The sequence below is a fragment of the Chelonoidis abingdonii genome, chromosome 3, assembly GCF_003597395.2.
Source record: "Chelonoidis abingdonii isolate Lonesome George chromosome 3, CheloAbing_2.0, whole genome shotgun sequence".
Taxonomy (NCBI): Eukaryota; Metazoa; Chordata; order Testudines; family Testudinidae; genus Chelonoidis; species Chelonoidis abingdonii.
This window is the reverse complement of record NC_133771.1, coordinates 85,324,723-85,342,905: the sequence shown is the minus strand read 5'-3', so window position 1 is coordinate 85,342,905 and position 18,183 is coordinate 85,324,723. Positions and strand designations below refer to the sequence as shown.

At 42.7% G+C, this 18,183-nt stretch overlaps 1 protein-coding gene across 2 annotated transcripts in view; it reads right to left on the bottom strand.

Annotated features, from left to right (window-relative positions):
• The window catches only part of SOBP (sine oculis binding protein homolog), a 143,586-nt gene that overhangs the window by 108,288 nt on the left and 17,115 nt on the right, over positions 1–18,183 (bottom strand). For both annotated transcript variants that reach the window (XM_075063872.1, XM_075063873.1), the window contains exon 4: positions 5,710–5,861. In XM_075063872.1, the coding sequence (XP_074919973.1) occupies positions 5,710–5,861 (152 nt within the window). The remainder of the gene's footprint in view (positions 1–5,709; positions 5,862–18,183) is intronic.

The window sequence follows — 18,183 nt, the reverse complement described above, 5'->3', positions numbered from 1 at the left end:
TTGTGGTAGTGCGCCATCGCAGTCCCCCCTTCTCCCTCCATGAGTGTCCATTTGTTCTTTGGCTTTCTGTTACGTGTGTCACGCAGCACTGTGTTGAGTCCCTGCTGTGGCCTCTGGAGATTTTTTCAAATGCTTTGGCATTTCGTCTTCTAGAACGGAGCTCTGATAGAACAAATTTGTCTCCCCATAAAGCGATCAGATCCAGTATCTCCTGTACAGTCCGTGCTGATCAGCGCTCCACACTGGGAACAGGAAATGAAATTCAAAGTTTGCAGGCTTTCCTGGCCTACGTGGCCAGTGATCGCATGGGATTCTTCCGTCCAAAGTGCAGGACTCTGCACTTGTCCTTGCTGAACGTCATCAGGTTTCTTCTGGCTCAATCCTCTAATTTGTCTAGGTCTCTCTGTATTCTACCCCTACCCTCCAGCGTATCTACCACTCCTCTCAGTTTAGTGTCATCTGCAAACTTACTGAGGGTGCAGTCCACGCCATCCTTCAGATCATTAATGAAGATATTGAACAAAACCAGCCCCAGGACCGACCCTTGGGGCACTCCACTTGATACCAGCTGCCAACTAGACATGGAGCCATTGATCACTACCCGTTGAGCCCAATAATCTAGCCAGCTTTCTATCCATCTTATAGTCCATTCATCCAGCCCATACTTCTTTAACTTGCTGGAAAGTGTGCTCTGTGATTCTTGGACTTACATTGGCTGGTCTATAAAATGAAATCCATAAGGAAGGGAGCATTGGAACAGGTTTAAATCTAAATCTGTTCATTTAGAAAATTACTATGAAAAACTCTCTTGCAACATTGCTTTTAATTGGTATTATTATGCACAACAGGTTATCATTATGCACTAGTTTATTATTTACATTTGACTATGTATAACAGACAAAACAGGAACAAAAGTTCAGAAGCAGAAACAATCTAAACATTTAATCTCTCTGCCTAAAGGGGTAGAAAAAATACTGAATTTGCTTTTATTCATTTATGATTAATAATTTAGACAAGAGTCATATTGTGGTTGGATCTCACTATATTTACCTGTCATATATACCTGCACTGCTGCTGGAGCACAAGGGTGAGGATTGCTACCCAGGTCCTGCTGTTCTACAAGCCCTCTGTGACAAAATTCATGGAGAATCAATACATACCTACGACTAAGGCATTAGGGTCCATACAGCAATGATTCCTATTATCCAGATTATTGCAACTCTTGGCAGGAATAGTACATGTGAGAGTGGAGGTGGTGTTGTAGTGTGCATGCAACTATGCACCTCCAACATATAGCTGCACATTAACAGTGCTTTTGCAGAGTTTGTGTGCCTTCCTTATAGATTTCATTCGATAGGGTGATTTCAGCTGGTTTCCTCCCAGAATTTAACCCAGCTGGGAATTTGTAAAGAGAGCAGCACATCAGAGCCTACATTTTCCAATGTATTGGAGAGGATTTTTGTTTTATTTAAATCTTGAGATAATCTTAATTCTATATGCAGCAATTGGTATTAAGATGTGTATAATTTGCATCATTATTTTATAATGTTTTGAGACATTAATGATGATTTATTCTTTACTGTTTGAACAGTCCTACAGTTTTAAGCAAGTGCTTATTACAGCAGTTCTTAGCCAGGGTGGGAGCGGGGAAGCCTGCTTAATACAATCCATTAGGAAATTCAAGCCTTAAATGAAATGACCACAAAGTCCTATCAGCTCACTGAAATACAGCAGCTGTACATATTTATTGTAATACAACACTATATTGTTGCAAAGCTATGCTGTTTAAAACATGCATAAGGCAGGTGAAATGTGACCATTTTACTCCTGTTTGAAAAATGAGAAGCTGTAGAGTGGCGTAACTTTTCAAATACATAAATAAACATTAGACTTGTGGAGAAGACAGGTACATGGCCAGACTAGTAATAAGAGTTTAAAGGTCACTGAGTATACCTGAAACTTTTGCAACCTTGTTACTTGTAAATTCTGGGGAAGGTGAAGAGCTGTTTAAAATAAAGGACAATGTTGACACAAGAGCAAATGGATATAAACAGACCATGAACAAATTCAGGCCAGAAATTAGATGAAGGTTTCTAGCCATCAGAGGAGTGAAGTTCTGGAACTGCCTCCCAATAGGAATTCTGGGGGCAAACTATGTAATGAGTTTAAAGGGAGGGCTGACAAATTTATGAGTGGGATTGCATGATGGGGTTGCTGGTGATGTGAGGGTGGGGGCAGAACTTGAGAGCCCTGGGGGTCCCATCCAGTTTATGTTTTATGGCAGGACTTCAGCCAGTCACCTGCAGGGGTCAGGAAGGGATGTTTTTCCCTGCAAAGTATTCTGGGTTTTTTGGATCTCCTTCTTCTGAAGCATCAGGGACGACCATCACAGCAGACAGGACACTGGACAGGGTGGGACAGTGCTCTCAGTAAGCATTCTCTCTCAGGTGCTTGGCTGGCTGGCTGGCTCTTGCTCACATGCTCAGCATCTAACTGATCACCATAAGAGGGGTCAGGAAGGAATTTTCCCCCAGGCTAGCTTGGCAGTGACCTTGGGGTTTTTCACGTTCCTCTGCAACACACAGAGTCGGTCTCTTGCTGGGCTTAACTGGGGGTATCTCATTTGAGGAGGAGGGATATCTCATTTTGGGGGGAGGGATAGCTCAGTGGTTTAAGTATTGACCTGCTAAACCCAGAGTTGTGAGTTTAATCCTTGAGGTGGCCATTTAGGGAACCAGAGTAAAAATCTATCTGGGGATTGGTCCTGCTTTGAGCACGGGGTTGGACTAGATGACCTCCTGAGGTCCCTTCCAACCCTAATATCCTATGATTTAATCAATTCCCTGCCATTGCAGGGGCCTAGGGCATTGGTCCACCTCAGTCCCTCCTGTTCTCTGCCTGTGGCACATAACAATGTTTAGTCTTCTGCAGGCTGTGATCCTTTGGTCTAATTTTGGTTAATGGGTTTACTGCACAGGTGCTAAGTGACATTGTGGGCTCATGGGAGTGCTTAATTTGTAATGAAAGAGATGCTGGGGCTCAAACAATAAGCTGCGAGGGCAAAAGCCATTTTTTTTCTTTTTTTTTTACTTTCATAACTGACATGGCAAACCCAGAGGTGCCAGGGCTATGAACTGCCAAGCCTAGAGGTACCAGGCCTCAAGCCTTGCCACAAATTAAGTACTGGCTCGTGGAATGCACAGGGTCAACTAGATGATCTAGTGGGCCCTTCTGCCCTTAAACTCTGTGACTTTGATCTTGTGCCATGTTTCTCAAAATCCTGTTCTATTAGCTAGAGTGAAATGCAAAATAAGGGCCTGCTGAACTCTACTGAACCTGCCTAACTTCAATAGCAGCATTAAAATTCCCTGAGTCTTGCATCCTGTGCTTGTTCATATTGAACACCATGAATATAGAGGTGATAGAAAGTTCTAGATTGAAAATAATAAATAATGTGTGGACCAGGTTAAGGTCTCAGTTTCACTCATGCAGTCACAAGCTCTCACAGGTGTAACCAAGGGTGGAATTTGGTCCTTTAACTGAAAGAAGGCTTTTATGCAATGATCCAAAGGCTGTCAATTGTGTTGCCTTGCCATGTATTAATTCCTCAAGGGACATGGGAAAGTACTGTTGTGACCTGTTTGAGAGAAGTGTAGAGCAACTTACTGTGGTGAAATGTGCATTTAAAACAATAAGAACTTCTTTTAAGATCCAGGGCCACCAGGGGGGGGGGGAGGGAGTGGGGCAATTTGCCCCAGGCCCCACAGGGGTCCCCACAAGAATATAGTATTCTATAGTATTGCAACTTTTTTTTTTATGGAAGGGGCCCCTGAAATTGCTTTGCCCCAGGCCCTCTGAATCCTCTGGGCAGCCCTGTTTTTCAGATGGGATATAAGCCCTCTGCTTCATGGCATAAGCCAAAAACTAACACATGGGTCTTAGGCCCCACTGTGGATTAGTAATTCCATAATTGTCCTCTATAGGATTTCTTGCTGCTTCCTCTAATGCATCTGGTACTAGCCACTGTCAGACATACAATACTGCACTAGATAGACAACTGGCAAGTCCTGTGTTCCTGTGTGCTGCTTTACTCAAGTAAATCCTGCCACTGGAAGCGAGAGGAGCTGCAGCTAAATAAGAAGTGCAGGACTGGATCCTTCGTCACCCTAGAAAGCTTACAGCATGCACACTTGTGCACATGCGTGCATACACACACACACGCACGTACTTCATTGTCCATGATCTGAACATCCAATTCTATAAACCATCTTACATGAAAGAAATTTACTATTTTCATGTCAAAATATGGAGTATCTTACATGCATTTCTCCCTACCCACCCCATGTCCTCCAAATCAAGAGAGATAAACACTACACTTCACAGAAGCTTCCACATGATTGTTTAACTTGCCTATATGCTCCAGTAAACATTATGAGCTTGATTCTCAAAGACTGCCACTAAAATTCCACTCTGCTGATTTTTGCAACCTAATTCTTTAGGCTTTTTTGGGGGCGGAGTTGGGGGGTAGAGGAACAGAATGATGTGACCCAAATTTATAAAGGAGGGTAATTTGCAGCTACGTTTCTTGCATCTAAAATCCATTTTTTTTTTTACCATAGATTGCAAATATCAGATGGGCGGGGGATTATTTTTAAGATGACAGACTTCAAATGTTCTGCAGCATGAGGGTAAAATATGTAGGTTTAATAAAATGTGAAGAATTTTATGAATAAATAAAGCTTTCTAGATCAGTGAGTCTCACCCAAGGACTCCATTACACTAATAAGTATCAAACTGCCATAGCTATTTTTTTGTAACAATTAGAAGTTGGTGTGTTTTGTAGGAGTGGAGGGCTTTTTTGTTTGTTTTTTTATAACAGAAACACCCTATATTCTGCTCCACAAACCAGCTGCTAAAATAAAGTACAGGGCACCTTCAGGAACCACACTTTACAGATTAGAATAATTTTTGTGGTCATTTTACTTTGGGAAACCAAGCTAGTATTAGAATTCCATTTTAACTTGAGATAAAATGACCTTTCAGATTATTGGAAACATCCTCATGCTATGATAGATGGTTTTGTCACTGCTTACCCCACACAAAACACCAAAATGTCTGAGTTTTTTTAAAACAATAAGTCCATAATTGTTTACCTTTGAAGATAAACTTTAAAAGCATGAAACAAAGGTCTTGATCCAAAGCTCACTGAAGTCATTGGAAGTCATTGCCTTCACTGTACTTTGAATCAGGCCCTAACTGCATATGCCATCGCCAATGATCCTGCTAACACTGAAATCAATGACAAAACTTCTCTTGACTTCAGCTGCGCAAGATATAGCCACTTACCAAAAGTAAGACTTGTATGTCTACCTCCCTATGCATGGCTATGAAGATCCCTCCCCTAGTCTTACACATAGAGCAAGTCTAATAAGATTCCGAAGCAAAACCATCATTCTTATTTTATAGTGCATTATTAGTATAGTCTAATTAAATTCATCCACCCTCACAGAACTCAAGCATCAAGCTGAGGGAAACTGAGAAAACAGGTTACACGTTAGTAAGGGGTGATAGCCCAACAGACAATACATATGGAAAGGTAAAGGGAACAGACAAAACAGAAAGAACAAAAAAAATATTTTTTTTTGCTAGCTACGAAAGGAGACCCGAGCTAGGCCTGTGTAGGGTTACATCTTTCTTTGGCTCTCTTACCTTGTTTCTCTTGAAGTATGCTCTTCGGCAAGCTGCAAAGCACTTCTCACTGCAGAAGCATTTCACTTCACTTCCCATACTCAGGGAATAGCGTTTGATTCCCACTTTCTGGCACCAGGCACACATTATTTGTACATTTGACACATCATCTTCTACAACAAAAATATAAAAATAATGTTTATATCAGATGCAAACACCCAATCAGACATCTACGCACTTAACCTCAGAACTCTATTGCAGTAACTTTGTCTTCCTCACTCTTTGTGAGCAGAACGAGGCAGGCTTGTGATTAACTACTTGTTCCCTAGGCAGCTGGTAGCCTGTGCCAACCAGGCCAGGAGACTGGCTGAACTTCTGAGCAGAGGCGGCTCTAGGCATTTTGCTGCCCCCAAGCACGGCAGGCAGGCTGCCTTTGGCTGCTTGACTGCAGGAGGTCCCCGGTCCCGTGGATTCGGCGGCACGCGTGCGGGATGTCCGCTGAAGCCGCGGGAAGCAGACCCTCCGCAGGCATGCCGCCGAAGGCAACCTGCCTGCTGCCCTCGCAGCAACCGGCAGAGCGCCCCTCGTGGCTTGCCGCCCCAGACACACGCTTGGCGTGCTGGTGCCTGGAGCCGCCCCTGCTTCTGAGATGGATGGAAAAGGTTATCTTAAAAAATGGTGCATCACTGAAAAGCTCTGGAGGTCCTTATGGCTTTTTACCATGTTTAAGAAAGTGCCTAACTGTATTTATTAAACCAGTAACCAACACTAAAGACTAATGTAACTAATGCTGTTACATTCCCATTACTTAAAATCCATTATCAAGAGCCTTGGAGGAATTCAGCTCAGCAGCTAGTTGATAAAATACACATGGAAGCTACCACACCAGAGCAATGTAATGAGGGCCCTTACAAACACGATTCTAAATGGGATGTGAGGAAGGAAAAGGAAATGCCCCATTTGGGTGTTGATTCCAAATAATGACTAGAAGAGAATGGGAGGAGGTTTTCTCCAAGTAAGATTGACACAAAAATACATATTTGAGTGAGAGGGGAGATGCCTAATTGTGTTACTAAAATCTGCTAAGTGATTCTTATCATGGTTGAGTACATTTTAACTCATCAAGAGTTCTCTAAGATGTGGTATTTGACCCTGTTTTGAGTTCTTCTGACATGTATCTGGAGATTTAAATTTTTAATATTTACATTAATTTTGGTGTTATTTCCCTGAATTTTAGGGAGATCATTTCAATCATTCATAAGAAAGTGAGTGCAGCTTTGTACTCAACGCCATTTTCCTCATCTCATAGTCTTCATTTTCTTTCCGGTATTCCTCACGTCTCTATTCTACTTTGATAAATATTTTCTAGCAACCATCTTGTACTGATTTCATCATTTCTGTTCTCTAGAGCCTCCAACTTCTTTCCCCAATTACATTCTTGGAAGTACCTAGACTGTTGCTTTAAATTGGATTCATATAGTCACGTGCAACAAAATTCCCCATAATAATAAGACTTACATAGCACTTTTCATCTTCAAATCCTGGCAACGCTACTGTGAGGTCTGTATTCTTATTCCCATTTTATGGAAGGGGAAATTGAACAGTTAAGTTACTTGTACAAAGCAATACAATAAATCAATGGCAAACCCATGATTTAGGACTAAGAATTCTATTCCTATATCCAGTCCATTAGACAAGATGACCTTTCAGTCACTGATATTAACTATTGTCTGATTTCGGGGGGGGGGGGGGAAGCGAAATCCCCAAAAGACTAATTGTTAAAGCAATTTGCTGTCCAGGAGTGATGGAAAGTTCATGATTCAGAGAGCCTGCCATGCAGTCATCCCATTTCTCTGTAAAGGATTTGTTTTGAAGCAACACTGTCATCATTCTGCAAAATTATTGGCAAACAAATTTTTAGTAGAATGATTTGGCTCCTTCCCCCAGCTATCGTAACACAGAACTACGTGCTGCATTTTATTCACCTTAGCAGAATAAATATTGTCAGTTTAATAACGTTTTTCCTTCCACAAATTGTGTTGTGATTTATAGTTACAAATAAAATTGTACAATGTAATAAACTTGACCTTTTAATTTGAATCAGACTGTACACCTTTAAAACTATATTTAAGGCCAAGCCATAATGTAGATTTGTGTTTAATGTGCTATAATTATGACATTTTAGCACTTACTCTTTAGAGTGGGATTTGCCAAAATCTCATAAATGTTCCAACATATTTGACATCAATGGAAATCAAAACACTTTGGGCCAAATTATAGCTAGCCATGCATGGGTTCAAGAAGCTCACACTGGGGGCATTTATAATTTTGGCTGCAGGATGCTTGGGAGTGCAGACTGGCAATAGGAGATGCCTAGTGTTGTCATGGCCCCGGGCCTGCCCTGTGAACCAGCTGGGCTGTATTGGCAGCAGTACGAAGTACACCTATTCAAATGTGAGTCAAGAAGCTCTTTCCATCATGCTCCCCCACAGCCACTGAAGGCAGTATGCCTTAGCAAGGGCATTGTTTCTCAGGGTACGTCTACACTACAGGATTATTCCAATTTTACATAAACCGATTTTGTAAAACAGATTGTATAAAGTCGAGTGCACACGGCCACACAAAGCACAATAATTCGGCGGTGTGCGTCCATGTACCGAGGCTAGCGTCGATTTCTGAAGCGTTGAACTGTGGGTAGCTATCCTGTAGCTATCCCATAGTTCCCGCAGTCTCCCCCACCCATTGGAATTCTGGGTTGAGATCCCAATGCATGATGGTGCAAAAACAGTGTCGTGGGTGATTCTGGGTAAATGTTGTCACTCATTCCTTCCTTTGTGAAAGCAACGGCAGACAATTCATTTCACGCCCTTTTTCCCTGGATTGCCCTGGCAGACGCCATAGCCATGGCAACCATGGAGCCCAGTTTTGCCTTTTGTCACTGTCACCATGTGTGTAACTGTGGATGCTGTGACAGAGGCGGTACTGCAGTGCTACACAAGAAGCATTCATTTGCCTTTACAAGGCAGCAGAGACAGTTACCATCCCTATTGTACCATCTGCCATGCCATGTAAATTGGCGATGAGATGATGGTTATCAGTTGTTCTGTACCATCTGCTGCTGTCATAGGATGCTCCTAGCTGCCTTTGCTGAGGTCGGCCGGGAGCGCAAGACAAAAATGGGATGACTCCCGGGTCATTCCCGTCCTTTATGTTTATCTAAAAATACAGTCAGTCCTGTCTAGAATATGGGGCAAGTCTACTAAGAGAACCAGTGTACCAGAGAACCAGAGAGCACAGCCGCTCCATGTCAGATCCCACAGAAATGATGAGCTGCATGCCATTCTAAGGGTGCCCCTGCAACAGTCCCATCCATTGCTTCCCTTCTCCTCTCAACCCTCCTGGGCTACCATTGCAAGTGTCCCCCCATTTTGTGTGATGAAGCAATAAAGAATGCAGGAATAAGAAACACTGACTTTTTAGTGAGATAAAATGGGGGGGGGGGCAGCCTCCCACTGCTATGATAGTCAGCAGTACAGAATCTTTTCTTTAGACATGAAGGCGGGGGGGGCTCTTGGAGCTCCAGCCCCAGTTGCTATGATGAAGATGGTTACCAGCCATACTGGACGCATCTGCCGGGAATGACTGGGAGTTCATTCTTATTTTTACCCCAGGCGCCCCGGCTGACCTCACCGAGGCCAGCCAGGAGCACTCACAGGATGATGAGGACAGAGGCTATCAGTCATTTTGTACTGTACGGTCTGCCACCTGGGAGGGAGGGGAGGGGAGAGAATGCCTGCTGTTCAGTGCCGCAGCACCGCGTCTACCAGCAGCATGCAGTAACATACGTGACATTGAAAAAGTCAAGAAACGATTTTTGCCTTTTCTTTCATGGAGGGAAGGGGGGTAAATTGACTAGATATACCCTGAACCACCCTGGACAATGTGTTTGACCCTACAGGCATTGGGAGCTCAGCCAAGAATGCAAATACTTTTCGGAGACTGCTGGGACTGTGGGCTAGCTGGAGTCCTCAGTCCCCCCTCCCTTCCTCCATGAGTGTCCATTTGATTCTTTGGCTTTCCGTTACGCTTTTCACACAGCACTGTGCTGTGAACTCTGTATCATAGCCTGGAGATTTTTTTCAAATGCTTTGGCATTTCAACTTCTGTAACAGAGCTCTAATAGAACAGATTTGTCTCTCCATACAGCGATCAGATCCAGTATTTCCCGTATGGTCCATGATGGAGCTCTTTTTGGATTTGGGACTGCATCGCCACCGGTGCTGATCAGACATTAGACACGCTGGCCAAACAGGAAATGAAGTTCAAATGTTCATGGAGCTTTTCCTGTCCATCTGGCCAGTGCATCCGAGTTCAGATTGCTTTCCAGAGCAGTCACGGTGATGCACTGTGGGATACCGCCCAAAGGCCAATACCATCGATTTGCGGCCACACTAACCCTAATCCGACATGGCAATACCGATTTCAGCGCTACTCCTCTCGTTGGAGAGGAGTACAGAAACCAGCATAAAGAGCCCTTTATATCGATATAAAGGGCCTCGTTGTGTGGACGGGTGCAGGGTTAAATCAGTTTAATGTGGCTAAATTCGGTTTAAACGCGTCGTGTAGACCAGGCCTCAGAGAGTACAACTCCTTTCCCACCTTGGTGGACCTCTTCCTTTTAGAGGCATCATTGTGCCCCATTGAATTTACCTGGCAAGAGAAGAACTGAGGAAGCAATAAAAACAAAGAAAAACCGCTTCCACCTGAAAACAGCAATGTGCAGCATTAAAGTCACTGAATGTACTTGATATTTTCCTCTACCAATTTAAAGAGTATTAATTCTTAGATTGTTCTACAAAGCCCAAAAATGGAAGAGGTGGAGATGCTCCCTTTTGCAACAACCTTCATTAATGCTGAGAAGAACTAAAGGGGGAACTTACCAGCTGAAAGCAGAGCTTAGCCTCTTTGAAAGTAATTGCTGGGAGCGCTCACTTCCAAAGTAGATAGGTTCTATAACAATGTGGACTTGAAGAATGAGCACAAAATTCCAAAACCGGCGTTCTTAAACTATTCCATAGTGTGGGCCACATCTTTACAATAGAGAGAATGTCTTCTGGACCATTCACCCACCTGTTCATGAACAAACACTCTCTTGCTGGTGATCAGGAAGATCACCTATCCACCCATTTACAATCACGTAACATCCTTGTGGCAACAATAGCAATTGCTTCCATGAGAAAAGTGATCCTGGGGGGCTCAGTTGTACTCTGGTTTTTTGCAGCCATGCAGATGGAGTAAAGCTCTCCCATACCTCCTTGTGGGGCCATGTAAGGCCTTGCATTCAGCTCCCGGCATACAGGGAAGAATAGGAGCTGCCCGCTCCATATATATATATATACTGTCCTCCTCTGTCTTAAATAAATCCCACTGCAAGCGGGCCATCAAAACTAGCTAGGTACAAGGTGAGAGTGTATGCTTCATCCACAAAGGACTGTAAAATACTCCCACGCCCCAAACAGCAGTAGTGGAACTGTGGCTCAGGGATCTCTGAGGCACATGCTTCTTGGGACATTGCAGCTAAGGCATCACCCTTTGCTCAGTGCTGCACCTTAAGGCACAATCTTACCCCAACAAAGTATATAATGTATTTTTAACTTCTCTTAATGCAATTTACCAGGTGGAAATAAGTAAGTAAAGGAACCAGTGCCATGTGATCAATCAGCTCTCCATGGACCACCAACGGGTGGGCCACAGACCGCAGTCTAAGAACCTCTGTTCTAAAACAATGTATTTCTTTAGCTTTGAGTGAGTAGGGCTGACAGATAAAGGTACACAGGATAAAATCAGGACAGGTACAGAGCCAAGCTCTGTGGCTTATGTGGCAGGATATGTGGATGAAAGCTGGGGGCCAGATTAAAGTTCCTGATTTGTGCACATATTTTCCTTTTCTTCATCAGTTACAAGACAGTATTGAACTTGTGAAAATATTTAATAGGAACCTTACATGACAGTGTATTAACTTTAGTGGTTGAACAAGTAGAGTACAACAGCTTTTAAAACAGCTAGTAGTCCAGCCACTTCTGTAATTACGAAACAACGGCACTGGGAAATAAAACAAAAAATATCAATTAAAGTTTTGTATAGTAAGAAACAGAGTTTGGTTGTTTGTTTTTTTTTGTCTTATTCTAAAAAGGAACTGGAATGCTCCAAAAACTGTAGTTTAAGTCTTCTATAGAAGTCAGGATTCTCATAACTTTTTCACAGACCTTGGTTTCATACTAAGGGTAAGTCTATCCTACCCACTGGATTGGCGGGTAGTGTTCGATGTATCGGGGATCAATTTATCATGTCTCATCTGGACACGATAAATTGATCCGCTAATTGACGCTCTATTCCACCTCAGCAGGAGGAGTAAGCGCAGTCGATGGGGGCACCACAGCAGTCGACTCGCTGCTGTGAGGATGGCCAGATAAGTCGAACTAAGATATTTTGACTTCAGCTACGCAAATAGCGTAGCTGAAGTTGCATATCTTAGTTCGAACCCCGCCGCCCCCCGCTAGTGTAGTCCAGGCCTAAGACTAAATCCTTCAGAATTATATTTGTCAGATACCTGCCCTTCTGTTAGGAAAATGTATCAATAAATCATATCTAGCACACTCAGTGACAAGAGTTTACAGCAAGAATGCAGAAAAGAAGGGTCTCTCAAACTGAACATGTTCAATTGGCTTGTCTAGCCTCAATCTTTTCCAAAACTCTTCTATATGATTACATTAGGCCAGGTCTACAATGAGCACTTTTCCAGTATAACTATACCAGTATATTATACTGACAAAGTGCCAGGGCTGCCCAGAGGCGGGAGCAAGTGGAGGTCCTTCACTAACTCCGGGGCACTGGAAAACTCTTGCGGGGCCCGGGCACCCGGAGCTTCTTCCACTCCGGGTCTTCGGCAGCGGGCAGTCCTTCAGCAACGGGATGGTAGGACCCCCTGCCATCGAAGTGCTGGGTCTTCGGTGGTAATTTGGCGGTGGGGGGCCTCCGCCGTGGGTCTTCAGGGCACTTCGGCGGCGAGTCCTGGAGCGGAAGGACCTGCCGCCACCGAATTACCGCCGAAGCGGGGGCCCCCCGCCACCAAAGACCCCAGGTCCCCTGAATCCTCTGGGCGGCACTGCAAAGTGCTGCTCATATAGACACAACGTATGCTGCCAAAACTGCATTTTGTATCAGTTTCGCTTATTTCAGACCACTTGTGCAAAATATGCTATCCTGGCAAAACCAATTTTGCCAGTATGACTGCGTCTACACTTGTGGCTTTTGTGAGTACAGCTCTGTTAGTCACACCTCATAGCAACCCTGACTGATATAGGTATGATGGTAACATCTGTAGTGCAGATCTGGCCTTCATATCATCATATTTTACAGTTGGCAAGACAAAGAAAGTTAATTCTGGAAACTCTTCAATTGTTTTGCCAACTCTGTATTATTCCCTTGGGGTCCATTCCTGCAAGGTGTTTAGCACCTCCTTAGAGGTGCTGAGCTATCCCAATATACTTTACACTGAACATTTATCAAAGGTAATGACAGTACTCTCAGGCATCAGACAAGCAAGATTTAGCCAGAGAAAGTAAGTAGTAACAAGTGAGTTTTCAGCAGAACATCCACACTGATGTTTTCTATAAACACATCAGGTATTAAAGCCACACATTTCTTTCATTTACTGCTTGAAATCTGAATTTCCAGCCTCTATTTTAGTGAGATCTCAGCTCTTCGGAAGAGTTATTCTGGGAGTTCCAATCTTGTGTTTTTCTGCCTCTGGGTTATGTCATTACAGGTTGAAAGAGTGCTCCCTGCAACTGCTGCACAGATAGTGCTTATATACATCTCTTTATGGTTCTTAGCCTGTGTATTTTTCATAATGAACAATGCAATAAGCGCAGTGTGTTTGCAGTGTTAAATCATGTTCCCAAAGGGAGCAGTCTGTATAACAAGACAAAATTATCACATTATAATAACTAAATATGCATCAGGCTAGAGCATGCTTCAATTAATCATCAAAAGTTTGCACTGTCTCTTTAGGTCTTAATTAAGCAGAATGGTGTTGGGGATTTTGTATGGTTGGTTTTGTTTTTCCCTTCAAACCAATGTGAGAGAGTTTATCAAAAATTGTCCTTCTTAAAGCCACTCAGTAGCAGTTTTGGTGAATCCCTCTTATATGTAGTCATAATATTGAGGTAGGGGAGGAAGAAACAGAAAGTAACCAAGAAATATAAGAGTAAATCCTTTCCTTATAGCTCTAACCCATAATCCACGCAAACATGCAGGGCCTATTGTATTAGCAGGATGAATTCCCTAAAATTATGGTGCTAAATCCTGCTTGTTTTACTCACTGTTTATGACTGCGACATTCTAATAATGTTATTTTAAGTTACCTGATCTGCACTTACAACACTAACTCTAGTTTCAAGAGTTTGGGGAAACTAAATGCAGTTAATAGCCCTGATCCTGCAATGAGCTCTGTGCAGGTGGTCCAAACAGTGGTGCTGGAACACTTTTAATAGTGGAGGGTGCTGAAAGCCAGCCCCCTGGCACCGTCCGCCCTCCCACCCAGAGCTGGGGCCAGAAGCAGGGCCATGTCTCTGGGAGGGAGGGACCTGGCCAGGGGTAAGGGGGCTGAGGCTGGAGCCACAGCTGGGGGTGGGCACAGGGCCAGGAGTGGAGCCCTCGGAGTGGAGCCAGCAACCAGGACCCCGTGTAAAACCTGGGGGTGCTCCAGCACCACCCATCCCCCAGCACACCTAGCTCCCATGCCTATGGGAACAAAGGTGTTCATTTCATAAACTCCTTGAACTCCATTCAGCCTGGGGAATTTCCAGCCTTCTAAGATTGCAAATTCTTTTAACCTTAACTGTTTTGCAAGAAGAGTTTCTAAACTGGCTAGGGCTATGCTGTTCAGGCACTGAAAAGGTTGTCTGGAGAAGTAATGTATGGGACCTGGAATTTAAAAGGTTACATCTGCAGGGACAGAGTAAGCTACAGAAGTGGTGTCTGTGCTCCAGCACTGAAAGGGTTACACATGGACAAAATGGTTAGGGAAAGCTGTACCTGTGATCTGGTACAGAAAGAGCTACACCTTCAGATAAACCAATGGGAAGAATAGGAGGGGAGCCTTTAACTTTGGCATTCCCTGTTCTTCCTGAGATCCTCTCTTCAGACCTGTTTCCTAGCCTTCCAGGCTCCGTCCCACTCAAGCCTTTCAGTAGCAGTGCCTACCTTCCTTTTCTGTTTTCCTATTCTTTCTCTCCTCGATGCTCCACCTACAAGCTAGAGACTTTCCCTTTAAAGGAATTTGGAGCCTAACTACTTTTAATGAGCACAAGTGATCTCCTGCTGCATCCTATTAGCCCCTAGCTGGGAGAGAACCATGAATTTTATTTAAATCACTGAGGCACACAGTCAACCTTTTTACCCTTTTTCAAGACTATTTTTTGCAATGAAAAGGACAAACCCTTATTTTTTTAAAGAATGAAATCTTAGATTCTATAGCATCTGAAGTGTTAAAATCAAACTTTATGAGCTGTACTGAGACCTTCCAGAATTTGCATTATGGTTAATTCTGGAGTTCTCCAATCCTAAAACTCTAGCTTTCCATTGCGGACAATCAAATAAAATCAATTTGGATTTTCCATACCAAGCAGCTTTTGAGATAAAATATTCCCTAGTCAGACTCCTCCAAAATAATTTTTCACACTCATATGTTTAAAATTTCTTGTCTGACTAAATTCAAATTTATAAAAAAAAAATCTGGAGGTTTTTCTAGGACATCCATCACCACCGTATCCAAACATTGATCTTGTGACTAGATGACATGCTTGACAAATTTCAAGTGTTGAAAGCAGCTTTATAAAACAGTTATGAGATGGAAATCAGAAAAATGGCTTGTAATGGAAAGCTTGTTAAAACTGTAGCTGTGGAATCACTACAGTGACTCTATAATGTTTCCTTTTGAAAGTCAATCTCTTGAACTAGGCAAAATGGTAAAAAGATTGGTAAAATGAAGTGTCTCAGTTCTTTTAAAAGTTGTTTTGGGAAACCACTGCTTCCCTCTATTTTCTATGCCTGAGTTATGAGGCATATTCTCATATATAGCTCAATCAGAACTGAATGCATACCACAAATATATACTGACATGCGGGCAGGATTTAAGCATGCAAGCACATAGGCACAGATTACAAGAGGAGTGTGAGAACTCCCTTCTTATTCATCACATGCTATTACAGTGCATGTGTGGACTTCACGATTTTCTTTCTAGCACAAAGAAAAAACACTCTGCTGTCCAAAGAGAGAAAAAAGCATTGACAAGGTGCTGGAAGTAGAGAAGACTGGCAACTAGTGGCATCTTAAAACAACATAAAAACAACCTATTATCACTGTAAGCTAGATAATTGTATGTGAAAAAATGAATGTGGATAAATAACAAATAGACACATATAAAAACTACGTTCACGCTACCAAACAGTACACATGTACCACATGGAAATGGTGAAAAAATTCAAGTGGGAACAGGATGCCTGTTCACACTAAAGGAATATTAGTCCTAAAATACATAGAAGGTGAAAACCAGCAATGGTAGCAGACAGGTACAAATGTCCAGTGTTGGCCCACTGAACAAAAGAGCCTAACAAACTCCATCAACACAGTCTTTCCAAATACACACACAATTTTCAGAGACACTGAGTCATTTTGCAACCTTTTTTGATCAGCCTCAGGGGTCCAGAGAAGCCTTTGGTTAATTACTTTCATTTATACAGAAAAGAAAACAGATTAATGGACTACAATAATTTCAAACAAAGAAAACGAGGAGGTTAAGTCAAGTAGTAAACACAAGAAGAATCATGGTTGTGGAACCGTTAGAAAGTTAAACCTGCAACAGGAAAAATAGTAAAACATTGCTCAGATCAGTGTCAAATGAAATCAGAAGAGGGAATAAGAGTTGGAAAATAATGACCTGGGAGCCAGAGTATACTAAAATTGAAACCACTTCAGTAAATAAAATTAGGGCTAGTCCTGCAGCCATTATTTAAGTAAAACTGTCATTGAGCTGTGCCTGAATAAGGACGGAAGGATTGGGAATACAGTAATGGGACCATGGGGAATTTAGATAGGTAATCTTGGACTTAATTTTTACAACCGAGTTTATAAACCCTGAACAGAAAGCATTTTAAAATTCATCCCATACTTCTAAATTCTTCCTACAGCATTTGAATCTTGATAATTTTTACAGCACACATTTCTAGAGAGTCCTTAGGACTAGAACTAATGTCTACTTTTATGCATTGCAGGTACTCTGTTATAATAATAATGAGTCTGAGTTACCTAAGTGCACTTGTACTTGTAACAAAATTGTAAACTTCCATTCAACTATCCAGCTCTGATAAAGAATATAGCTAATTTCTTTCTATAAAATACCTCTCTTAGTTATTCATCTTGGCATTCAAACACAACATTTCCTTCTTCCAAGTTTTCATGATTTTTTTTCAGACGTACAGTTTGATAATCTGATTTAATGTCACTTCCAAAATCTAAACATGCTTACTTTACAAGACCCAGATAAGAAATGCTTTTGTTTGGCCTCAGGAGACCTTACCTCCTTCACGCTGGTATTCGTTGGGCCCCAATAACAGTAATAACAGTTTTGTAGCGTCAGACATTATACATCACACTTTTTTAAAATGCCTTGATTGTTGCAAACCTTTCAGTGCAACAGCAGTCCTTATCATTTTGAAATTACCAAGTGAAGAAATGTGGTGCAGAGGAACAGAGCTGGCACTGTTCTAGGGTTTGGAGGATTTAATATCCCTCCCAAAAAAATATAAACTATCGTTGTGGGGGGTGGTGAATAGGAGATCATTTTATCCCTGTATTTTTGCCCTTTGGATGCTAGGTCAGCTCAGAAGCAGTCCTCCTTCCCTTTCACTGCTCCCCTTGACGACTGCTTCCCCACTCAGTGCAGCATAGCAGGGAGCCAGCTGTTGTTTGAGCAGAGTCAAAGCTACTTAAAATAACTGATTTATTCTGTAAACCAGAGGCATAGAGAAGAGAGTGGGGGAAGGAACGTTATTCCCTGCACCCCTGTGCATGCCCCAGGCACAATGGCAGTCCTGCTCCCCTGCTGCTGCAAACCTTCCCGAAAGGGCCAAGACTCTACCCGCCTCTCTCATATAGCCAGTCCCACATGGACTGGTTGGCAGCACACACTGCACCCAATACAAGAGGTGGCACAGTGGTAACATTCCCCTTTTTTTGTGGAGCAACTGTGCTTCCAAAAGCTCCCTTTGGGGTGGGGCATCTCTGCACCTCAATTTGGGCTATGTTGCCAGGCAATAAGGATCCAATTCAGCGTCCACTGAAATCAACAGAAAGGTTCCTACAGAATTCAATGGGTTTGGGATTGGATCCAAACTGAGCACATAATCTGACAGGAAATGTTGATATTGCCAA